General features: G+C 50.1%; 1 protein-coding gene and 2 long non-coding RNA genes across 6 annotated transcripts in view; 2 read left to right on the top strand and 1 right to left on the bottom strand.

Annotated features, from left to right (window-relative positions):
- TMCO4 (transmembrane and coiled-coil domains 4) overlaps positions 1 to 25548 on the bottom strand; it is a gene marked incomplete at its 5' end in the record, with an annotated part of 87173 nt that overhangs the window by 24582 nt on the left and 37043 nt on the right. For all 4 annotated transcript variants that reach the window (XM_081055432.1, XM_081055431.1, XM_081055433.1 and 1 more), the window contains 6 exons: positions 15876 to 15960; positions 17211 to 17347; positions 18196 to 18360; positions 20182 to 20301; positions 21081 to 21224; positions 21468 to 21565. In XM_081055432.1, the coding sequence (XP_080911558.1) occupies positions 15876 to 15960; positions 17211 to 17347; positions 18196 to 18360; positions 20182 to 20301; positions 21081 to 21224; positions 21468 to 21565 (749 nt within the window). The remainder of the gene's footprint in view (positions 1 to 15875; positions 15961 to 17210; positions 17348 to 18195; positions 18361 to 20181; positions 20302 to 21080; positions 21225 to 21467; positions 21566 to 25548) is intronic.
- Positions 17338 to 19076, top strand: LOC308500482. Its single transcript, XR_013993737.1, has 3 exons — positions 17338 to 17922; positions 18218 to 18375; positions 18751 to 19076. It is a non-coding gene; the product is annotated as an uncharacterized lncRNA (long non-coding RNA).
- Positions 20311 to 24931, top strand: LOC308500481. The gene is made up of 4 exons (XR_013993736.1): positions 20311 to 20433; positions 21561 to 21682; positions 22836 to 23045; positions 24090 to 24931. It is a non-coding gene; the product is annotated as an uncharacterized lncRNA (long non-coding RNA).

Raw genomic sequence — 25548 nt, 5'->3', positions numbered from 1 at the left:
TCTATTCCACTTCTGAAACAGATGGCACAGGAATTGCTGGTAGGAACAGTCAGGGTGGAGAGCACCGATAAGGCTGCTGGTAGCAGTTTTATGATAAACTCGCTGTCTCCTTGCATGAACAGCCCTGCCAAACTGTGAAGCCCCAGATCGTGGAGTGGCGAGCAGCAGCCTGCATCTTTGAGTGTCCCTGTGAGCAAGCATGTGTGTTCATGGACCTCCTTAGCCTGAGCCCAGGTCCCCGGAAGGTTAACTGGTGACATGTCATGACCTTGGTCATTGACCTTCCTCATCTCTGCCAATGATTTTCTCTACCTGGGTCTGCCACAGGGCAGGGGCCTCCCAGTGATTTTTGGGAGGCTGTAAAATTCTCAAAAACAAACCTGAGTTCCCTTCTACCTTAAAAAATAAAAGGGCCACATGACCCTGATGTTTAGTGTGTTGGTCATTAAAAATAAAACAGGTAATTTGTCACTAATGGGGTCTAATTTTTAGTCTTTATAAGACATTTTTTATCAGACCATTTCCTCCTGATTTTCATCTGGGAAGAAATGGTCACTGAAGTAACAACACACTTTTGGGCAGCTGTTGCCTAAAAGTCCAGCCACACTTAAACGGGCAGAGCTTTTGCTTTGATAACATATAAGCCAGAGTGCACCTGTCCATCCTCACCTGGAAAATGGGCCAAGAATCCCTACCTTCCAGGGCTTTTGGGAAGGTTCCATGGGATGCTGTCTAGAAACTCCTGTCACAACAGGTACTTGATAAATATTAGTTCTTTACCCTCTTTGAGTCTTTGGTGCCTAATAAATACAAGCCAGAAGGATAGAAGTGGATGGCATGGACATTTCTCAGGAAGCAGGGGCAGCTATTTAGTTTTGCACAAGCCCTCAACGGAAGGCAGTCAGCAGACCCATCCCAGTCAGCATGTGTTGGAAACCCATCTGGTGCTGGGCTTGGAGAAGCCCCTTCCTCTGTGAAGTGTGCCCCTCCCTCTGAATGTCACCACAAGGTGGCGTTGTGGCCACCACAAAGGCTCTAGGCGTCCACAGGAACGGGAGCTTCCTGGAATGCCACTCCAATTAGAGAGGATGGGCGCCCCCTTCCAAGAGATGGTCTGGCTACACCTCAGAGCACCTGGTGCTCCCTGGGGTCCTAAGAGGAACCCCGAGATTGGGACTCCGCCCCTGGCCTTGCCTTCAACTAGCTGTGCTGTCTGCGCAAGTTGGGTAAACACTCAGCTATAAAATGCGTCCCTATGGGGCAGTGTAGAGACCCCTGGTATGGAAGTCAGACAGACCTAAGGCCCACCCTCAGCTCTGTGGCTTACAAGCTGTGTATCATGAACACAGGTCCCTGAGATCTCTGAACCTGCTCTGTTGAGAACCAGGAACAAGTGTCCCTCTCTCCCTGGCTGGCTGACACTACATGTGAAGGGCCTGGCATGAAGGGCATTCAAGCAACTGGCTTCGTTTGGTGCAGTTCAACAAGCCCTGTTATAGAGAATCCAAAGCCGGGCCAAACTGGGGCTGGAGACTCCAGGTAGGGATGGAGTCTGGCGGCCTTCTGTGCCCTGCAGAGGTCCTGGCACATGGTAGGTCCTTAGCAGTAGTCTGCTGACTAATGAATAAACACATCACGCGACAGTACGAAAACTAAAGACTCAAGTCAGAGCCTACATCCAGGTCTCTGTCTTCCACCCGAGAGGGCGAGCCGCTGCGTTCTGGACCCTGCTCATTTCTCCCACCTTACTTCTCCCAGTGCCCTAGCAGAAACCTGGGTTCCGATTATTCCCCATGATACCTCTGCATCTTTGCTCTTGCCAGTCCTGGGCTCTAAGGCCTTCCTCACGCCTCTCAAAGCTTACCTGCTCTCCAAGGCCTGCCACCTCCTCCCTGAAGCCTTCCCTGCCATCTGAGAAAAAAGGATCCTTCCTCTGAACGGCTTAATTTCTAGGCTCTGTGATGTGGTGTTTGGTACCGTTATTTACCTGTATTAAGATGGGTATTTATTCTCTTAACTAGGTTATAAGCAATTTGAGGGCATCAAGCTCATCATAAGACGAAACATAAAAGAAGGGGTAACAGGAAATGGTTTAGAGTCAGACACACCTAGATTAGAATCCCAGATTTGCTAATTACTGGCTGTGTGTCCCTGGACAAGTCACCTAACCTCCCTGGGCTTCTGGTTCCCATCCTTAAAAATGGAAAATACACCTGCTTCCAGGTGTAACAATGCCCTCACCTTGCAAGGTGACTTGGAAGCTCAAGATGGATTCTCAATAGATTCTTAGTACACATCAGCTCCCTTCCCCCCTCTGCCCCTGGGAATAATGCTCTCTTAGTTTGGAGATGAGCAGCTGTTCTCCACCAAACTTCTGCAGAGAAATGTGGAAGGATGAACTAAAAATTCTGCTTTCCATTGCTCTCTGAGCCTGTGATCCAGGTTCAACCCCAGTCCCATGACGCCTCAATCTTTAGCAACTGCTGAATTACAAAGTGTAACATCACCCAAATGAAAATCCAATTTGGGACCTGTCACCTAATTAATAGTCTTTCAGGTACCCAGGTGCTCACCAAAGCTGAAGAGATTGCTATTTCTAATCTGAGTTTCCCAAGAAGCCCCTGCAACAATCCTGCTGACAATCAGGCAGCTTCTTGGAAAGATTTTTCTCCTGCTCCAGGTCTGTAACCCCCAGCCCTAACCTTTCTAGTTATCCAAAGGCAGAGATGTTTGAGGCTCTGATGGCTAACAGTCTGAACCCGAGCAATAGGCTCCAAAAAGGAGAGGGTGCAACTCTCAGACAGAGTAATCCAGGTTGAAATAGAAGCTGGCATCTCCACGTCCCCTCATGGAAATGAGAAATAGGCAGTCAACGCTTTTTGTTTTCGCTTTGATTGTTAGCAAGCTACAAGCTGAATTCACAGCTCAATTACAGCAACTGGGTAATAACAGGAGAAAATATTATAATAACCCTAACAGTGACAAAAATAGTGGTTACTGAATACCTACAATTTGCCAGTCATTCTGCTACGTGCTTTACAAATATTACCCTACTTATTCCTTTTAATCATCCTCTGAAGAAAATATTACTAGACCCATTTCACAAGTGAGGAGACTGAGGCACAGTGGCTAAGTATATGCGCCTTTTTGCTCAGCTAGTAAGTGGCAGAGCTGGAATTCAGGTCCAAACCTGGCTGCAGGGGCCAAGCTTCTTCTGCTGCAGACCCTGCTCCCCTGGACTCTCCCAATTGGCTTGTGAACCCCATTCACATTTGTGTTTTTTCTGGTCCTGATGTTTTATATTTATCCATAAGTTGTTGCTTTCATGGCTGTATTTCCTAAGAAGTCCTGCAAATCCTTTGAGGAAGGAGGTGAGACTTTGTATAAACAAGCATATAAGTAGAGGCCTGGGGAAATGAATGAGCAAGAGATGGAAGAGATAAAGAATAATGAAGACTACACTAGTGACCTGGAAGGTCAGAGGTCACACAGGGACATCCTGTGGGGGGGGGCAGAGACAAGGAAGCCCCCAATTCAAGCCCTGTCATTAAAATACAAAGTATAGGGTATGCACTGACCCACAGGCGGGAACGGTTTTATCTTCTGTTCTGCACAACAGGCCTGGCGACTTTCTAAAAGATAACAGCTTTGGTAATATTGGCTAAGCGGGCTTGATGATCATGGGACATCCTAGATACAAGGAAAAAAACCCAACAGTTTCCATTACAGAATGCTGTGAACTGAGATGGTTAATTAATATGTAAATTAACGAGACTTGGGGTGTTTTCTTCCCCTTTGAACCCTACTCCCCGCCCCCCACCTCCAGGAATGCTTCTTTTCTACAGACATCCTGGATTCTTGTTACTATGGACCAAGACTCACGCGCAGGACTTGCTTATACAAAATTCTGAATGAAGGGGTGGGTCAGGAGGGAAGGGACCAGATGGGTCATGGGAGAGGGGATGTGTCCATGAGACTGGATGGTCATCAAGCCATGGCCAGGAAAAGCAACATTCCTGGAGGCCACTCTCCCCCTAGCCCTGTGCTCGCCACAGAAACGTACAGATACTCTGTTTCCCCGGGAACTTGGGCAGGGAGTGTGGATACCTGCTCCACCCGCTGAGAGTGACAATTATTGGTGGACCTGAATGAATCAGCAGGCAGTTTCTAACATTATCTCTCATGAGTTTGCTTAATGGGGCTCTGATCAGCTCTGGATACAAAATGGATAAAATCACGGTTCTAAAAAGCCTAGGACCAGACCTGGGGACATGCTGGCCACCCCGGTACCTCAGCCCTTCAGGGCTCCTGCTCCATCCATCAGGGTGTCAGCAACCTCCCTGGCCAACATCAAGGGTGTCTGCACCCCCAAGAGGAAGCAAATGCCTTTCAAAGGGAGGAGGCATTATCCCTGTCCAAGCCTCTTGGAAAGACCCCATTAGTTTAGATGAAAGCAGCAAATGAGTCCTGAATTCTGCTTCTCATTCCTCCCCTGGGAGCTGCCAGTCGTTCAAAGATGGGACTGTTTTTGGTGAGCACAGATGCAGTGAAGTGCAACTCAGATAACTCCATCTGGATGAAGTAATGGAGAGAGGAAGAAAGGCACGCGAATTTACTGCGGGTCTACCATGGGCCCAGAACCGTGCTGTGAGGTCAGCTGTGCGTCAGACGGGCTAGAGCAGACTGCTGGTCTGCCGTAGGGACACCACTGCGCCTCTTCTCTGTGCGAAGTCCCATGCCAGGCTCTGGTGACACAGGGGAGAAGGAAATGGACAGTTCCTGCCCTCAGCCTCCTCACTCATAAAATAGGAATATTCATACCTACACCTCAGGGTTCTCAGTACAGTAAAGGAGAGAAAATATGCAAAGCGCTTCGTTTGGCATAGTTCCTGGTACATAGTACGTGTTCCATAAGTGGTGCGACGTCCCAGGACACTCCCAGTGGGCATCAGTGTCCTACTTTACTAAGTCGCCTGAAGCTCAGAGGTGAGGTGACCTGCCGCAGGGCACCCAGAGAGTAACCAGCAGAGTCTGGACTTGAACTCAGGTTTCTAGACTCTAGCTCCAGTGCTCCTTCTTTCTGCTCATTCTCAACTGGTGGCCACAGTCCCATGTCTTGAAGACACCGGGAAAAGTGATGACATGGGGACAGCTTACAGATGGAAAAGAGATGGGGGAGCCAGGACTGACTTAATTAATGGGCTCCAGTGCCCAGAGTGCAGGCTTTTATCTGCTGGCTGAACACACCGACACGCAAGCTGGCTCATCTTGTGATGTCTTCCCAACTGCGTGGACAGGGCCATTGGGCAGAGACAAACAGAAGGCCTCTAATTATTGCCCTTCAAATGCTTTTGGAATGAAGAGGAGAATAAATGCATCAGTAAACTGAAGCACAGCTGATTGCTCGGTTCACGTGGCCACTTCCTGGCTCAGCCAGCTACCATGAGTCAGTGTGAACTGAGCGTACTTTCCAACTACTTAATTTTCCAAACCTTTTGAAAAGCAAATACATAGAAAAGTGAACAATCCACTATGATCTGGGACCTAGAGTCTCTCAATGAGTACTTGGATGGTGGTTCTTCTTGGCATCGGGCACTGCCATCCCTGCCCTCGCCACCTGCTGGGGCCAGAAATACCCTTGGTCAGAGGCTCAGTCACTCCCAAAGCAAATTCACTCCGTTGGCTGGCAGATGAACCATTGTCAGAAGTGGACTGCTCATCTCTGGGAATCGTGGCCTCGTGCATTTCCTGCCCGAAGGCACAAACGTATGGCAGGTGGAGGTTTGGTCTTGGTTTAAAGTGTGCAGGATGATAGCATGGGGTGTGCAGGGGCGGGCTGATCGTGCCTGCTGGGCGGCCTGGAGGTGGGGTGGCCTCAGGGCCCTGGGTCACCAGGAGGCTTGGGCAATAGGCCAGGCAGATGGCCCAGGTCTCGGGGGCTGTGGGCTCTACTTTGCTGAGGCAGCTCAAGCCTTCCAGCACCCAAAGGCCCCGGGCGGCACGCACAGCAGACTTCATGGCTGCTTTCATGTCCCTCATTAATGAATCAACAACTAACATGTATTGGGTGTCTCCTATGTGCCGGAGGCCTGGGCCAGAGGTGAACCCAAAAGGCAGTGCCTGCCCTGAAGCCGACCACCCTCTGGTAGGGAACAGAGACCTGACACATGACACATGACACAGCGCAGGGAGGGCCGAAACAGATACCTGGGCCAAGGGGGAATGAGGGGGACAGATGAGGTAGAATGACCCAGATTGAGGTCATTCCCATAGGCCCTGGGTGGGAATCCCAGCTCTGCCACCTCCCTGCTCGGACTCTGGGCAAATCCCTTTGGCTCAGTCTCAGCTGTCCGTAGCACAGGATGAATAACACCTGCCTCATGAGGACCCTGCGAGGATCAGAATTAATAAAATGGTCGCCACTGGGCGTATGCAGAGACATTTCATCCCGTCGTGATGTAACACCCCAAACAAACTCACACTTGACTCTCTGAGATAACTGTCTAGTTCCCAGAATGAATGAGCATTTCCCATAAGCTGTTTACTCTCTAATGAGAACAACTCTATCTCCAGTGTTTGGAAGGCTGATGTCTGAAGAAACTGCATGCGCTGTGTGGCTTCGTGAGAAATAATCTCAGGAGAAAATGGCTCCTTTTTCATCAAGAACAGACTGACGAAAACTCGGTAACCTTGGTAATCGTGAGTATGTTTTCCCTTGAAGAACCTGGTGGTGTGTGTGTGTGTGTGTGTGTGTGTGTGATTTGGCAAGCCAGGCCTTCTGAAGTGTAACCAGTTTACACCTTTGTGCAAGAAACAACTTTTCGTTTCAAAATGCTCCTGAGTCTGAGTCTTCCTTCCATGTGGAGTGTAGAGGAGGGAATTTTTGAGCCACATCTTGAAGGATGTGTTTGAGCTGGCTCCAGGCCGGTGGCCAGGGGGAGGAGAGAGCATTCTAGACATTGAGAACAGGTATAAAAGCACGGGATGCCTGGACTTTAGCAGACAGGAGTTGCCTGAACCCCTAGTTTTCCTTGTTTTGGGCAGAGAGAGGGTCTGGGTATGGCTGAAGGAAGAGCAGCTGATGGAGATCTCAGGTCTCGCAACCAAAAATCCTAAGGGACCCACCTGGGCACATGACTTTGCGTCACACTGAGCTCCAGGTGCAAAATGGAGATAATTATTCTGGCCTGCGGTTGCTCTAAGGATTAGGGATCAAGTCATGGCAAAGAGCCTGGGTCAGTCATTGTGGATCAAAATTCCAGCTTCATTGTAACTAGTCCTGTAACCCTGGGCTAGTTACTGCACCTCTGTAAGCCTCAGTTTTCTCATCTGTAAAATGGGGATAGTTCTAATCTCATAGGATTATTGCAAAGATTAAATAAAATAAGGTGTTTAGCTGTGGCTGGCACCTAGAAGTGCCCAATCATTGTTAGCTGGCGAGATGATGATTAGAATTAATCAATCATGCAAGTAGGTGGTAGGGGTCTCAGTAAACCCCAGCAGAATCTATTTCTGCCTGAAGAGAAGATTCCTCAGCCACATGAAGCATTCAAATACTCATGCAGAAGGCAAGCGATTCCCGTTGGGAGTCAGTCCTTCCCGCTTGGCCTGGGTGCATCTGAATATGTGGTAAGGCTGCTCTGGGCATCCAAGGAACAGATGGAGAAAACTCAGAAGATGCTTCACAGATCTCTAGGATGACACACAGTGGAGTGTGGTCCAGCCCCCACTGTGCCTCTGCAAACCCAGACCACCTGCCTGGAGCTGTGGGAGGAGCAGAGCAGTCGGGCAGCCTTGCTGAGCATCTGAGTGCACCCTGGGTGGACTGGCTTCTTGTGACTCCTATTTCCTAAGCCAAGTACTTACGGGCTTACAGTGGTGGAGATTATGGTCTCCACCTAAGGGTAAGAGGCTCAGGTAAACATCAGCCCCAACCAGGCTGCTGCCCTAGAACTGGGTATGGAAGAACAGCAAGAGCTCCCTGTATTGAACACCTACTATGTGCCAGGTGCTTTTCAGATGATTGACACATATCACTTCTGATCCCCATAACCATTCTGCAAGACCCCAATTCATGTCTCAGGGAGAGCAGATTATTTCAGTAGACTGGGCTGTAAGCTCCATGAGGACATGGCTTATTCACTGCCATCTCCCCAAAGCTGAGCATGGGGCCTGGCACACAGTAGGTACCTAATGAATATGAACCAATGGAGCGAATTTGATTTTGAATAGTTCTCTGTTTGGAAGGTCTGATTTGAGATACAGCTTTGAGTGACAACATCTAACCAGGAGAGGGCCCAAATAATCATATAAATAGGAGTTCTGGAGCCAGAGAAAGGTATCAAAATCTTAATTCTATGGCAAGCTACTCCACCTTTCTCTAAATCTCACTCTTCTCATCTGAAAGATGGGGGCAGACTGATGTGTCTCATGGGGTTGTTGTGAGGGTTGAAGACAAAGTAGGTAAATCCCTGAGCAAAAGCCAGGCAGAGCGCTGGGCCTTTATAAATGGCAGCTGTTGCTACTGTTGCTATTCCTGGTATTGCAGTCGTTCCCATTGTGGGCAGCACTACATTTTCACCATTTCTTCCTTGATTTGCTGGGCCCTGAGCACGGTCTGGAGCCAATCGCCACTGACAGAGCTCAGAACTTCGGGTGAGATTTGCCTGGGGCCTGCTCCCTGCCAGACTGGACCCAGCTCTCTACTGGGCTCAGCTCTGGTCCTTTGTGGGTAAATGCTAGGTATCATTGGTGGGACCCCTTGGCTGAGCTCCTGGACTCCTTCCTGGGTACCATCAGTCACTGGAGCTCTCACCCCGCATCCTCAGGGCCTGCCCCACTCTGCCTTTCCATCACGGTGTACTGCTATCCTCCGAGCAGTGAGGCAAGGTTGGGGGAGATAGCAAAGTCCCTGGTTTGTACATAAAGAATCCGAGCCTTGGTGAGAAAGGTGACGTCTCAGTTGAGAATTAATTACAGAGGCCAGAATCCAACGAAGGTCTTCCGGCTGCCAACTGAGTGCGAAGTTCTAGAATGTGTTCGGGGAACGAAGCCTGCGACTTAGTGTTATTTGTATGGAATCATGAGGTGCCCATAGTGGATATAAGAATGAGTGTGATAATCCCTGGTGCCATTCATCACACAGGTCTGGCTCTCCGCCTTCCAAGCACATCTGGGAATACATTCACAGGCGCCTCCTGGATGTTAGCAATGTCCACGTGTCTGGCTTTGACCAATGAAACATGAGGATAAGTGACATGTGTTACTTCCCGGTGAAAGTATTTTAAGAGCCGCTATTTAAGTCACCATATTATCTTCTGCTGAGGAACCACATGGTGAGAGGGAGCCTCCATCGGCCTGGGTCTCTGAGTGATCGCAATGATCAGAGCCCCCACCTGCTCACAGTGGACAGGTAGCAAGAGTGAGAAATGAACCTTTGTGATGTTACACCTCGAAGGTTTGGGGGGGTGTTTGTCACTGCAGCATAACTTAGCCTATCCTAACTGATACAATGTGCAAGTTCAGAATGTTAAACTTCAAGTTCAATTCACTTGTCGAACATGCACTCTGTTGGCTTTACCCAGATACTGGAGGCATAGAGTTGGTCAGACACAACCCCTGCCCTCAAGGGGCTTGTAGTCCAGACACCCATTTGAATGGAAGCACTGAGCTTGAGGGAAGGGCAGTCCTGGCTTCCTTAGTCCTCGTAAGGTGGCATATCCCCAAAGGGGGTTACAAAGCAGTAACCCCCTGCTGTTTAAAACATCATCCAAGAAGGAAGATGAAGCTATGAAGATGGTTAATTCTAGAGGCAGCTGTTTTGGGGGAGCGGGAAGGAAGGATGAGCTACAGCTGGAGGGAGTGGGAGGGGAGGCTGGCTGAAGGATTATGTGTTTGAGGTGACTCTGGGACTTATTGCTACATTTCATGATTAGGTCTCAAGGGAATCCAGAACACAATTAGTGGATTCAAACGCATTAGAGTAATTCCTCTTTTACATACACTAACTCAGATAATGACAGCTTTCCTGCGACGAGGAGAGGGTCTCCTATGTGTGCAGATTAATCAGTGTCAAATAAACAGGTCTGCCTGAAACTAGACAGCCGAGCTGGAATGAATTAGATGCAGAACAGCAGCTCTGGGCGAAGGGTGAATAATTCATTCACGCTCACGGCCAGCTGGAGACTTAAAGGAGCCCCATTGGTAACACACAGCCAGGACTTGGGAGACAGTTGTCAAGGAAGACGGGAGAAGGGTGCAGCAATAGGAAGGAAAAGGAACTGCAGGCCCATGTCACCTGCGTGTGGGGGTGCTCCAACACTATGTGCCAGCTCCCTTTTATAAAGCTTAGGACAGTTCCTAGTGGAATATAAACACTCAAGAAGAATTACCGCGCTCTTACTACAGCCAGCACATACTGCATCTAATCCTCACAACTTCTCCATCAATACTCTCATTATTTGCTGTGTTTCACACAAATCACCTGGGGTTCAGAGAGGTTAGGTGACTTGCCTAGTAGTGGGTTTGGGATTTAAACCAGATGCCTAATTCTAGAGCCTGCACACTCGCAGCACCTAAGCTGGTATCTTTTCCGTGGGGAAGAGCTGTGTGGCCCCGTCACTCAGTGACCACAGGGACCTGCATCTTGCTGTGTTCCTCCAGCTCTGCGTGGAGGGTGGGGACTGGATGATACGTTGTAAAGCCCTGGAGGCCAGAGGCTCACTGGATTGCTGTAAAAGAGGATATGGAGAACCGGGGGGAAGATGAGCGTCACATTGGAGGGTGCATGTGTAAACACGCATGCCCGTGAGTATATTTTTGTGAGTCTGTGTATGTCCATGTTTTTATTCGTTTTACTCTGTGGTGTGTGGTGTGGGTTAAAAAAGTTTGTCAAGAAGGGTTCTGCTCGAGTCCCAGCCAGCTTTCTGGGGCCCAGGCCCCTCTCCCCATCAGGACTTTTGAAAGGTCATGCACAAGCATGTAGCTTTTAGCCCTCAGGACCTCTCAGCTCCCCTCTGCAGGTCACTGTGTTTTGGTTTCAGCTTTCCATTTTTCTGAACCTTCAGGAGGTCCATTACTTACTCTCTGGAAAGAAAAAGGAAAACTGGAGATATAAATGGCTCTGAGCCCAGCACCAGAGGGCTCTCCCTTCCACACGGGGTTGCTGAGAAGGCCTCAGGCGGCAGGGAGGATGGAAGAGCCTTCTGTCCTAGACAGAAAGCAGGGCCACATCTCCTCTCGTGTGTGCACAGCAGTTGCTCACATTTGGGATAAGCCATGCATGGCCAATGAAGGGATGGACCCTTTCTCAGAGTGTTCTTGACACGTCCTTTGTAACGTAGAGCACAGTGGTTAGGAGTGAGACCTGGGGTTGAGTCTTGGCTCTGGCACTTAGGATTTGCGTGGTTTACCCCCAAAGACTCAGTTTTCTCATCCATGAAGCCGGGAGAATACCCTCTAGGATTGCTGTGAGGTTGACATGGAAGTGCTTAGTACACAGCCTGGCACACAGTAAGTTTGCAATTGGCTCATGAGCACCTCAGCGTGTGCTTGATTCCTTTGCCCAAAGTCAAATTCCTCCATCTTCCAAAGTGGACGCAAAACGGCAAGCTCCTCTATCTACACAACATTAACCATAGTTCCCTGTGCACAGTAGGTCTTCAGATTAGTATTTAGAGGAAGAAACATTTATGAATGTACTCAAATCGGGGCAGGTACTTTCACATTCATCATCTCATTTGAATCTCCCAATGAGATTTCTAAGTGTTTTAATTCAGATGAGGCAACTGAGGCTCAGAGAAGTTAAGTGACTTGCCCAAGGTCCCACAGCTAGTCAGTACCAAAGTTGGGACCCCAATCCAGGACTGCCTAATACCAAAGCCCCAATTCTTATCAGTGGGTCATGAAGATCCAGGGCAGGGAGCAATGACCAGGAGAGAGGCAGGAAGGCAACTGTTTGGGGAACCGTCTCCCAAAAGGCAGAGGTACAGGAATATCTCAGTGTCTCACTAACAAGCCCTGTCACGGAGAGGACACCTGCCTCCCTCCCGCCAGTTCCAGCCTCACATTATGGAGGCAGCTGATGGGCAAACTCACTTCCGATTGCCTCAGCCAAATGAGAAATGGTAATTAATTCAATTTGATCAGTAAGGGAATTGAAGGCTTGGCTTGTATTAACCATCTGAAGTTAATATGTAATTTATGCTAACGGCAGCCACAAAGACACGCCTTGCTCCTCTAAATTGAGAAATGGTCCTATTAATAAGCTCATGTCACTCTGGCAGATGGTCTGCTGCATGGGTTGGGGGAAAGATAAACAGGAAAGGAGCAAAATGATGACAGCCCAGAGGATGGGGCAACTTTTCAAGAGCCTCCCCGAGGCGGGGGTGGGGTGGGGGAGGTGTGTGGGGGGAGGGGGGAGCAGCTGTAGAGAGCAAGGGGAGTCTGCAGCCACACCCAGACCTGAAGGGAGCACCTCAACCTGAAGATTGGTAGAAGGTGTACTGACCAGACCCGGCACTGGGGTGGATGCCTGACCTCCATGTTCTCCGGCCTTTGCCACTGCCCAGAGGTGATATTAACCTCTTGTCGCAAATGGAGAGATGGATGTCCACAGAGGCTGCGTCCTTGCCCAACCCAGGCTACCCAGCTGAGCAGAGGCAGGACTCAGACCCAGGTCTCAGCTGACTGCCAAGCCCATGCTTTCCTCCCCCTGGCATGAGAGTCTGGGTTACTGCCTGGTAAGATTCACTCCCTTCCCCCATGGCTGTGGGTGGAGTGCATTGCCCCACCCCACCAACCTCGGGCTTGGCCATCGCTTGCTTTGGCCAGCAGACTGTGTGGGAGGTTAAAATTGCTGGAAATTCTTTGCCACTCCTCCTACCCAGAGGAAGAATCTATTCCCCGCTTTGTTCCCTTGAATCTGATCTGGCCTGTGACTTGTTTTGACCCACAGAATGTGGCAGAAGGGATGCGTTCTGGAAGCTTGGCCTGCGAGGCCTTGCAGCTTTCACTCTTGCCTTCTTCAAACACTGGCCTGAGTACACCATGTACGGAAGCCAGGCAAGCCTACGGGAGGGTGAGAGTTTCCCCAGGAAAGGCCTGCGGCACGCCAGGGGACTGCCAGCCAGCACCACTGGCCAGGCAGTGAGTGAGGTCAGCTGGGGCCTTCTAAGCATTACAGCTCTGACTGTAACTGCACGAGTGAGCCAGGAGAGGAACTGCCTCGTCAACTTATAGAAGTGTGAGAACTCATCAGTTATTGCTGTGTTAAGCCACTATGTTTGGAAAGGGGGTAGCAATGAATAACTGAATCAGAATGTTGGTGACTACAGAATGTAGGAGCAGAGGTCTTAAATGTGCATGTGTGGTTTGGCTTGGCTCTGGCTCTCTAGTGACGGACCATAAGAAGAGCAGGCCCTGGGCGGCTGCTGCCCCATCCGCCTCACCAGGACAAATACGTGTACACGTGGAGCAGATCTGAGTCCAGCCCACAGCCTGGCGCCAAGCCCACCCAAATTACAGCCCCATACAGACCCTATTCTAGAGCAACCGAACCACAGCCAACCAGTATATCCTGAATGAAGATATTTGGATCTGTGACCCTCTGAGTTTGGGGGTGGCTTGTAATGTGGCATTACTGCACCAAGAGCTGACAGACACACCCAGCTGCCTCCCTAGAACCCACACGTTTTTATAGCAAAGACTCTGGTGTTTTGTGTGAGCAATAGCTGCTCCATCTTTCCCGAGATTCTGCCAGAATAGTTATCACCTTCACAAAGGTGCAGAGACCCAGAACATGACCTTATGTAGAAGGAGTCAGTGGTGTTGCTGCAGCACAACAGAGCCATTTCCTGGAGGGGACGAAGTGCTGAGGACGGGGACGTGGTGTGGCTATCCAGGGGGTTCCTCCTGTTAGGCCAGAAGGTCCCAGGGGATTATCTGTTCCACACAGAGCAGGAAAGGCAGGCAAGGGATGTCTTTTTGTCTTGCTCTGTCTCTCGTGCTGCCAGGATGGGAGAGGAATGCATACAGAAAAAGAAGGCGCAATGTTCTCGGCTGTAAAATGGAACCTCACCTTTACCAGAGCCCAGATTCAGCCCTAGCTCCTCAGTGGTCTTTGCCTGACCTCTGACCCCACCTGGATGTTCCTGGTGAACACGGCGCAGAGCTGGCTCCCCAGGCCCTTCCACATGGTGGTCCCAGGTTACCCAAAGCTACTGGAAATAGGAGAGCGGTGCCTCCCCATTGCTCACTGATGTGGACAAAGCCAGGTGAAAAGGAGGCTGCTGAAAGCTGCAGGGGGCTTTGTGGCCCTGCAAACTGGCACAGAGAAGATGGTGTGAGCAGGGCTCACACAGGGTCTTGGCCTGCCCATGGGTAATGCCAAGCATGGCACGCCCTCCTCGCCTCTGCAACCAGGAAGATAGCTCTGGTCCCCAGTCCGAGGTGAAGTTGGGGATCCATTGTAGCAAAAGATGAAGAACAGAAATGAATCATGCCCCTGAGCTCCAGGGTCTCTCCCATGCCCAATGGTAACACCAACGCTGAAAATAACACCAGTCAGCCCTGACTCATCCGTTCCCTCTGGTCCAGCCAATGGCAGACAGTCCCACCCCTCCGTGCTTGCTAGCAATTGGTCAGCAATCAGATCACACACACTCCAGCTGACCAAGGAGAGTGGTCATGGGCCATTTTCAGGGGTAGCCTCAGGTTGGCAAAAACTCTGAAGGGCAGACGCTGCAAATTGACATCCTGGAGCTGAATTTGGTTGATGACAGGTTTTCTAATTTGCAAAAATACTACACATGGGACACCCCCCATGCTCCTCGGGTTGGCAGTTATTAACTCTGTTTTATAAGTGGGGAAGCTGAGGCTCAGAGAGGCTTCCACGGAAATCCTGAGTGAGAATGCTGAGTGTAAGTCCAGCCCCTCTCCCATCCACGCTCTGCTATCAGGCCTAGGAGTCCCTTCTCTTGCCCTCAGGGTCCTTCTGCTGCTGCACTTCCCCAGGACAGAGGTTAGTCTGGGTCTCACAAACAGGGGACCTTCCTGCACTCCAGGTTTTGCACCTCAGTCCCTACCCCCTCCTACGGGCAGCCTCTGATGACAGAGCTATCCCCGAGGCACAGAGCAGTGGCACTCGAGCTTTCTGCCTCCTCAGCACAGAAAGTATGTCATTGGGTGGCATGACACACTTCCCAAAGGCGTCTGTAGTGGGCTGAATGGTGCCCCCCACCCCCTCAAAAAGATTATGTCCACCTGGAGCCTGTGAATGAGACCTTATTTGGAAAAGGTGTCTTTGCAGATGTAATTACATTATGTAAATGTAATTAGTTAAGGATCCTGACATGAGATCATCCTGCCTTTGAATGGGTCCTACATCCAAAGACACTGTCCAGAGAAAACAAGACAAGAGAAAACAAGACAAGAGGATGCAAAGGAGAAGGTGATGTGAAGATGGGGTCCGAATTAGAGTAGTGATGTGTCTATATGCCAAGGAACATGGAGGACTGCCGCCAACCACCGGAAGCTGGAAGAGCCAAGGATTCTCCCCTAGGGCCTTCAGAGGGATCGTGGCCCTGCCGACATCTCGATTTCAGCTTCTCCCACTCCCTTCCATCCCATCTGAGAACATGCATCAGAACACAAAGGCCAATATCAATACTATAGGACTGTCTCATGTCCACTCTAATTTACACACATTTTCCAAATGACTTAACTATTTTGTCTATTTTCAAACTATTTAAAACCTTCCGCTATTATCTCTATGAGCTGGGAACACATTCACAAGACTCTGACACATGGCCCAGAACCTCTGGCCTGAGGGATGAACCTGGGAAGGGTTTTCTCCGGTGACAATAAACCAGACTCACCTTTCTCCTGAGCCATCTCTTGCAGACAGAAGTAGATGACTCTGGCTCCCAGGCTGAAGCCAATCAAGGTGACGGGTCGCTGGCCCTGGGGGACGAAAGGACACAGGTGTGTGGGAGGGGACACAGCCAGTTCTAGCAAAACATCAGTCCTGACGAGAGGGGCCCTTACATACTCAGTGCCTGCCTGGCTCGTAATGAATCATGCATGTGTTATTCCCACCATGGAGCTCTGAGGTCTTAATCAGGAGGGTGAGAGCCCTCATTTATGCAGGAGCAAACTTCCTCTAAGGCCGACAGGCAGCCGCTGGCTGGGTTAATTCCCTTTCATCTCAAACCATTATCCAGCCACCATCTCTTTGTTCCCCAGGAGACAAGACACATCTACCTTGTGGCAAATGACTGCAGTGAAGTGGGGCCCTCCTGGAGCGGGGGAGAGGTGGCAGAAGGCAAACAGTGACATGGTAGGGACAGCTGTTCTGTTTCTAGATAGGAAGTTGGGACATGCTATCTTAGCCTTAAATGGTAAGAGATATAAAGAGGAACTTTCTGACTAAAGAGCTATGAGAAAAGGCAACTCATAAGAAAAAACAAGTTATCTGGGGTATTTGGGTGCAAGTTCTACAGGGAAGGAGGGGAAGGAGCAGATGAGCTCCAAAGGTCTGGTCTGCTCGCACCAGTCTATTCCTTTTCCTTGTTTTCATGCCAATACATGGATCCAGCCTCCCCTTCCCCCACCTCCATTTACTACCCGTAGCAAACCCTCCATTAAATAGTACTGCAATGCAGCAGGAACTTTGTGACAAAGTCCCAACACCTGTGCTCCCTCTGTCCTTGGTAACAGGATGCCTGAGTTTTCCTGGGCACACAGCTACCCAGCTAAAGACTGAGTTTCTCTAACTCCCCTGTAGCTAGGGATGATCACGGGGGTGACAAGCAAAGCAAGAGGTGTGACTTCTAGGAATGCCCTTCATTCCACTTTCCTGCCTCCGACTGTCTGGAATGTGGATGTCACCCAGACCATGTGACATGGTATTTGGACCACTGATGATTTGCTCAGATGGTAGCTCTGTCTTTCTAGGAAGGGACACCTGGCCTTGTCCATCCCTGCAGAGGGCTGTGCTATTCAGTCGTCACCTAATTACCTGCAAGAGATGTATAGTCTATAATTCTTACTGGTCCATCCTAGGATATTGTCATGACTTGAACTGGAGGGGCCCTGAAGACCACCCACTCCTCCAAAGCTCCCCCACGTCGGCTTGCTCTAGGACTCATGGCTATGCACAAGTCAGTCCCTCACTTCCCCTCTGGCCCTCACCCATAGCCAGTCCCAGATACCTGCTGCCGGGAGAGCAGGATGTGGGCCAGGTGCTTGCCAACCTCTGCTGATCGATGGAGACACACACCCCAGGGGTTGTCGATGACATTGGCGACAGTGAGGAGCGAGGCCGGCCAGGTGAGGGCAGCCACAATGCCTGGGGAGGGGGGAACGTCAGTAAGGAAGGCAGTGGGGGTCCTTGCAGGGAAGTGACTGGCTGACTAATGGATGTTCGAGTGAGTACATGCAGAGTCTCTAACTTGGAATCTCTACGTTTTCCAAGTGTTGTCACACTGCTAAAGAGCAAAGACGAAAATTGAAGCTCATGCATTTATGACACATGGACTAGATTCCTTCTGTTCAAGCGTCTGTCATATGTGAGATTCCAAAGATGGCCCCAAGCTGTCACTCCTCACGGCACCCTCCCACGTTGCCTCATAGCTCTGCAGTGGCCCCCGCCTCTGCCCTGCCCGTCCACTCTAGGCTTAGCCATGTGACTTGCTTTGGCCAACAAAATGACTTGAAATGGACGTGTGCACCTTTGCTAGCCTCTCATGTGCTCCACCGTTGGTGTGGGCTAGCCTGCTGATCCCAGGAGAAGGATGGGAGACAGGTGGAGCAGGGCCCGACAAGGCTAGCCTACATCAGTGGACACTCAGCTGACCGACACGTGCACGAGCAGGCCCGGCAAAGATCAGCCAAGTGAAGCCTCGTGACCCCTGAGCTATTATGGTAAGTGACTGTTAAGCCACTGAGTTTTGGGGTGGCGTCATACGCAGCAATACCTAACTGACACAGTATGTGGTCATGTCACAGGCTGTTTACCCGTGTGCTCCCCACAAAGCCCACACACGTCCCACAGACAGGATCGTAGCCTTAGCCTCTCCATGTCCCCAGGGCCCAGTACGCTGCCTGCTGTGGCGGTGGCCTCGGGCATGCTAAGGTGTGGTACAGCGTGGGTGGGGAGAGAGGGCCTGCTCTGGCGATGGGGACAGGGACGCTTACCAGACAACATTGTGTACTTTAGAGCCTCCTGGGCCGCCATGCTGGCCAGACCACTGAGGATGGTCTCCAGGGCATTGCCGAGCTCCATCAGGTACCTGGCCTCCCACGCCAGGCAGTACTGCTCGCGGCTACGCGCCAGGGCAGCCCAGGGAGCGCCGAAGGTGCCTGGGGAAGACACAGGTAAGTGGGGTCTCTCCTGTCTGTGACAGAGGATGTCCCACCCCATTTTCCCAGAAAGGCAGTGACAGGACCACTCACCCTTGAGGGGAGACAAGAGGCCCACCCCCTGCCAATGCGTGGCAGCTGCTGGTGGAGCAGACGGAGCCCCCACCTAGAGGGTGTGTGAGGATCACAGGAGGTGAGGCGTGTCCAGTTCCTACTGTGTGGGTAAAATGCCTGACTCAGGGCAGCGCCCATACGCGGTGCTCCATTCGTGTTAGAGACCTGCTGTGTGTGGGGATAGGGGCCTGGCAGTCACACACCAATAAGACTCAGGAGCCTGCCTCTAAATGGAGCCTGGACCTTTTCTTACTTGCTTTCTTCTGTGCCATTTAGAAGAGCTTGGCTTCTACCCTCGGATCCTGGAGACCTGGGAACCAGAAGGCTCCAAGCACGTGTGTCTGACTGGGATGCTGGACCTCCTGGCCCAACCTGCTCCCCCTCTGAGTGATGAACTGCTTGCTGAGCCTCACACTGGGCACTTGCAAACGTGAGCCAGGCCCTCAGCAGACCATGGTGTGAGTTCTCAACACCACCTTGGTGGAATCCCCCAAAACACACTTGCTCAAGTTAGAGCAGCAAAGGGAACTAATGTTTGTGGAATGCTAATTAGAAACTGGGTGCCTTCCGCATGTTATCTTGTTCAGTTTAATCTTTGTGAGTACCCTGAAAGACAGTAGTAATTTGTTCCACTTTACAAAGGAAGCAACTGAGGCCCAGACGGGTTAAGTGACTTGCTTGAGGTCACACCGCCAGGGTACCTGATCTCTCACCTTTGCTATCTTCCACTTGCTCTGAGAATAAATTCATACTCCTTGCGCCATATGCTTCCGGGTGATCTGGTCCTGTCCATATCCCTGCCTTCTAGTTCCTAGCTTCAGCCGTTCTGTGCTCCTTTTGGTTCCTTTGCACCTCTGGGCCTTTGTACACGCGGCCCCTTTGCTTGCTATATACATTTCTGGCTCCTTCTCTACCCATCCAATTCCCAGCCAGTCCTTAGCCTAAATGTTACTTCCTCTAGGAACCTTCCCCTCATTCCCCAGAAATCCTCTGTGCTTCCCTATCATGCCACCCATAAAGCTTCCCTGCCTCAGACCAGATATTTCGTGGGGACAGAGGCCATGACTATGCTTCTTACTACTAAATTCCTAGGGCCTGGCTCAGCGTCTGGCACACAGTGTAATCGCACCCTATAAATATTGCTGAATGGATGGATGGGTGGGTGAGTGGATGGGCAGATGGGTGGATGAATGGAGGGATGGATGGATGGGTGTGGGTGGATGGGTGGGTGGATGGAGGGATGGAGGGATGGATGGATGGATGGGTGTGGGTGGATGGGTGGGTGGATGGAGGGATGGAGGGATGGGTGTGGGTGGATGGGTGGGTGAATGGAGGGATGGATGGACGGGTGAATGGATAGAGGGATGGATGGGTGGATGAATGGGTGGATGGGTGGGTGAATGGATGAAGGGATGGTTGGCTCTATGGGTAGATGAGTGGATAAATGGATGGATAGATGATGGATAGATGTGTAGATAGATGGTTGGATGGGTAGATAGTTGAATATACAGATGACACATGGACTGATGAGTAGCTAGATATGGGATGAAGTCTCTTCACCTCTCTGAGCCTGTTTCTTTCTCTGCAAAATGGAGCTCCCTTACCCATCTTCTAAAGACATACACAGGTAAGAGCCTAGGGTAGGATCTGGCCCAGAGCAGCAGGCCCAGCTCAGTCAATGCCCACTGCCCCGCCCCTGGTCCTCACGGTATTTGCCGGATGCCAGCCACCCTGTGATGGCGATGGTGATATGCAGCTGCTTGCCTTCCGTTAGAGGCAGAAATGTGAACTCTTCAATGGCCCCAACACGCTTTTTCATCTTGTATCCTAAAGACCCAGATACAACAATGAGAATGGAGGTGACTGGGGACCCCGGGGAATGTTGGTCAGACTCTTACACAGTGAGCGCCAACCATGTGCCCAGCCCCTGGATGATGTCTCGTTTTCGAACTCATTAAGGTAGGTGTCATTATTGTCCCCAATTACATGTCCCCGCATGGCAGAGCAGGGGCTGGAACTCAGAGCTCAGGCTCATAACCACCACTCTGTGCCAACTTAGTCGGTTCCGTCTCATCTTCCTACCCACACACTTCAGGGGGACAACACATTCCTCTCAGTAAAAGTAGATCGAACTGACCAAGGTTCTCAATGTGGGAAGGTGATACCCCACTTGAGTGGAACGGGAATCTCTGTGTGGGATTGGGGGGCTGTTGACACAGATGATTTGGAAAAACTCCCCCAGGTGATGCTGGTGAATGAAAGGCAGCCATGTGCTCTCTCGTACACAAGGAAGCCCTAGTAGTGTCTCTGAGGCAGCCTGTCTGGGAACTTCCTAAATGGGGACAAGCAGGTCCAATCAGACCCTTCTCAAGAAGTCCACACATACAAGGTGCACTTTCTCAAGCTGGGCCTTATCCCGACCCAGTTCTCTGAGAAGCCTGCTGAAAGTTCTGGCAGGGCTGGGAGCCAGCATGAGAAAAGCCATACATATCCTCCTCCTCCATCTCCTGGGGAGCCATCACTGGGGAGAATCGGGGTGTGTCCTTTAGAAGCTGGGCCGCCCTGGCAGGAAATCCCTCACGGCCACCACTGCTTTTGAACCTTACCTGTCAGGCCCGCTCCGGCTGCGCCAAACAGCGAGGTCATGACAGCTATGCCAGTCACTGAGCCCAGAGCCGCTGCACCCGCACTGCCAATAATTGTCGCGGCTCCGGCAGCAACAAGAGGGGCAGCTAGACCCCCGGTCACACCTGCAAGGAAAGCAGCCCATGGTGGGTAAAGGTGGAAGTGAGGATCTTTGTGAATTCCCCTATCAGCTGCCCACCACCTTCCACATACTAATATACACACTGCGGATGGAGCACCTACTGTGTGCCTGGGGCCACCCCCAGTAGATCCTCTGCACTCTCCACTCTTGCTCTCAGCCTGGCATCATCCCTCACTCCGCACTGCACTGACCCATGTGCCACCATCTCACCTGGAGCGGGCCTTACCGATCACTGTCCCACCTCCGACAGTCGCTAGGCCTATCAGGAGGTAACGCTTCCATTTCCTCCGTTTTTCTTTCTTTTTCCGGGATGCCTCAGCCATTCTGGGGGAGAAGAAGATAGTCTTTAGGGTTGGCTGTGCCTGGGACCCCCTGAGACCTCCCCGCCTCGCCGACACCCAAACTGGGATCAGAGCTGGGCACTCCGTCATGCAGAGCAAGGTACCAAAGGCGCCATGGGCCCATTGATGGTTTTAAAAAGCTGAAAACATTCTCAAACCCAGCTGGGGAATCCCAGTGTGTGAGATGTGCTACTTACCCAACGGATCCATCCTAACAGGGTTGCAATTTGAATGATGAAAAGACAAAAAAATAATAATAATAATAGCAAAAGAAGCACAAAGATATCTTTTAACAAGTGGACCCAGAACGAGTACCACTAGAATCAGACTCCATTGCCTCCCTTTTTCCTTCCCTCCCCCACCCTAACTCTGCCATCTGAGCTCATCTCCCTCTGGGATATTTGGAAACTAATTTTCTTCAGAATAATCTTTTCAAAGATGGGGTAAGGAAATGTCTGTAGTGGAGACCTTGGCCTTGGGACAACAGCTAGACTCGTTCAGACTTGAAATGTAAAAGCTATAAAATGTAGCAGAAGGGGAAGCATTTAGAGTGAACTGAGGTCAGCAGCAGCCCTACAATGGCCGCTGTGAGTGCTCAGGAAGGTCGCTAAGCCCCGTTTTCCTGTCGGACACTCAGCCCTCCGTGCTTTGGGACAACAAGGAGCAGGACCAGAGACCGAGAGCTGACTGGGGCAGTCATGACGAGCGCGAACTCTGAACTGAAGTTGGAGTTTGGACAACTCAGTGTGTAGAGTGATAGCAGGTGATGAGGATAATAAAAGGAATGGTTAATATTTATTGAGGAATTCCTGTACGCCAGCTACCGCGCTTTGTATTTCACGTGGTTTATCTCACCCTAGAAGCAGTTTTATTATTATCCCCAGATGACAAACAAATTACGGGCTCCGAGTACCCACCACCTGAAGGCTTGTAGGGGTCAATGAAGAGAAAGTCTGTCAAGCATATGGCATAGTGGCATACCCAGTGGTAATTCAAACGGTGGCCCTTTTATCCTGCACCTGTATCTTCCTGTGTCTCATTTCCCTTCGTAAAATGGGGATAATATCTACCTCTTAAGGTAGATTGGTTTGTAAAGATCAAATTCATTCCTTTTTCATCCATTCAGGCAACGCACGTTTACTGGGCATGGACTACGTGCGGGTCCTTCTGGGTGCTGGGTATCGGGGAGCAGAACACGGCAGTACTAACCAATACTTGCTTCCTTCCCATCTCTTTGCTCATGAACCACACAGAATGTGAGAAACAATCCATCCTCCAGTCATCAAACAGGCACTGGATCTGGACTGGGCATTCGGGGACCTGCTATGCTTTCTGGTGCGCTGCCAGCTCGCCTCAACCAACTTTTGTCCTAAGCCGCTCCCGGGTGTACAGCTCAGCAGGGATCAGTCACTTCCCTGTAGAGAAGTGGAAACCAAGGCTAGACGTCTCCATGCACGTCACAGGTGCTGGTTTCTCCTGACTGAGATTCATGTCATCAGACGTGTGGCATGAGGCTGAATCACACGCATCTAGCAAAGTGGAAGGCGGGATAGTAAGAACATGGTTTCTGAGGTCAGGATTCAAACTTCGTAAACACAGGCTAGAATCCTACCTCGACGGTGGTGCTAGTGTTTCATCAGCCATCGGATACTCAGTTAGCCCTCCTTGCCCTGGTCTTCCCTCCGGAAAGATTATGCATTCCTGCCTTATTGAACTGAATGGGCCCCTGACCAGCTTTAGCCAATGAAATGTAGGTGGGAAGGACGTGTGTCACTTCCGGCAAAAGCTTTAACAGTCAGAGCAGAAGCCATGTGCTCTGCCTTGAGATTGGCAGTGCTCCAGACGGAGGTCACTCTATCAGCCTGGGACCCAGAATCAGGACAGCGTGGACTAAAGCCTCGGCCAATCTGCAGTGGACCTGCAGTATGAACAAGAAATGCACCTGTGTTGCTATAAGTCACTGAGGTCATATATTGGAGGTCATTTGTTACTGCAGCAAAACCTAGCCCATCCTGATGGACAGAGCCACATACTAACTTTGTGACTGCACACATTACCGGTCCCACCTGAGTTTCCTCATCGAATAAGTGGGGATAATAATAGTACGTAATTCCCAGGTCTATTGTGAGAGCTACATGCAATAATCCACAAACAGCACTGGCTTAGTGTCATCTTTCTGATATGTTTGTTGCTATCATCATTCCTTTCATTATTATGATAATTTCTTCCTGTACACAGGAGATACATTTTGGCCCTTAGTTGCAAACAGGAAGGCTGGAAATTAGTTGCTTTGGGCAGAGTTCAAGGCCTGAGAACAAAATTCAAGGTGCTGAGGACATAGCATAGGAATACACAATGCTAGCTCTGTGAATTCGAAGCATCTTGGGATGCTTGGCACTGCCTGGGAAACAGTCTGGAAGTTTGGGGCAGAGGCATGTGAGCCCAGCTGTGCCATGATCTTGCTGGCTCACCCAATTTTTCTGAGCTTGAATTTTCTTCTCACTTAGGGACTGGAAATAGAAGGATGATGACAGTACCACCAAAGTGACCAAGGTCAAGCAGGGAAGTGTAACCACGACTGTCTGCCTCCCTCTCTGCCTCCTTCCTGGCCCTCCCTTGGCCCTGAGGACAGTGTCACCTCTGCAGGTAACACTCAGGCCCTCCGTGACTGCCTCCTTCACAGCCTCATTGCTCATCACTCTGTAACTTACACTTTGCCCTCCAGAAACAATGAACTTCCTGCAGGTACACTGTCTATGCCTCAGTACCTGGGTTCCTCCTGGCCCCTCTACTGTCGAGGACCTTCTCACCTTCCTTTGTCTGGCTAAACATTACTCATCGTTCAAGAGTCACCTCCTCCAGGAAGCCTGCCCAAGCCCCAAAGTTGGCTCAATGTCCTGACCCTGACCCCTCGAACCTCCATACTGTATTAGCCTGCAGTTCTAGACCATTGATTTTCAAAGGGTGGGCTTTGGATCAACTGCTTCAGAATCCCCAGGGGATAGCTGTTAAAAGCATGGTTTCCCAGGCCAGAAGCTCTGGGCGTGTGGGTGAGGAAGCTACCTGGAACAAGCTCTCCAGGGATCTCCTGTAGGTCAAGTTTGAGAACCACAAGGCCAAAACTTCAGGGCGCAGATGGAGTCATTGCTGCTTTCTGCCTTCAGGAGCTGGCCCTGGCCTTGGGACCTGGAGGGTACTCAGGAAACAGTTCTTAAACAGAACCAATTCATTCCACAAGGATGGAACATCTTACTGCAGTCTCCATTCCCCCACTCACTGTCCACATCTATGAACACCATAGGGGTGTGGAATAGACATTTTGGCCAAATAAAATATTTAGTTGGAGTATAGGCCAATCACCATCAAGAATGAAATTCTGGGATAGTAAAACAAATCTGGAATGTTATAAAATTTGAATGATTACTACAGATTTATTTTTCAGAACATAGTCAAATTTTTGAGGTGGTGCCCTTGACATTTCTCAGTACCGTCTCCTTCTAGATTGTTCTTGCAGTGACATCTGCATAGCTATGATAGTCATCATTTTTAGCTGAATTTATACAGGGGAAAATTCATAGCCTAAAGGGAATAAAATAACTAAATAGCAAGTATAGTTCTTGAAGCTGTTTTACTTAAAGGTATGAATGCTAATATATCAAATCAATTTTATAAAGATTCGATGATATACTCTAATCTCTAGTAGTCTGCTGTGTATTATTATTTAAATGTTTATAAACATTTGCTGAACCAAAAAGAATAACATATTTTTCCTAAAGTGATTTAGCTAAGGCACTCTCTCTCAATGTTCACCTGAATTGCCAATTGATTTCCTTATTTAGGTAAGTACTGGAACATGTTTAATAACTGCTTTGTACATAAAACGAAGAGCTGTGCCAGTCATCATTTATTACCCCAGCATTTAACTCCTGCAATTACTTCAATTGTCTGACTAAAGTTCAACATCTA

Source organism: Rhinolophus hipposideros (genome assembly GCF_964194185.1).
Source record: "Rhinolophus hipposideros genome assembly, chromosome: 8".
Taxonomy (NCBI): Eukaryota; Metazoa; Chordata; class Mammalia; order Chiroptera; family Rhinolophidae; genus Rhinolophus; species Rhinolophus hipposideros.
This window is presented reverse-complemented; position numbering and strand designations above follow the sequence as displayed.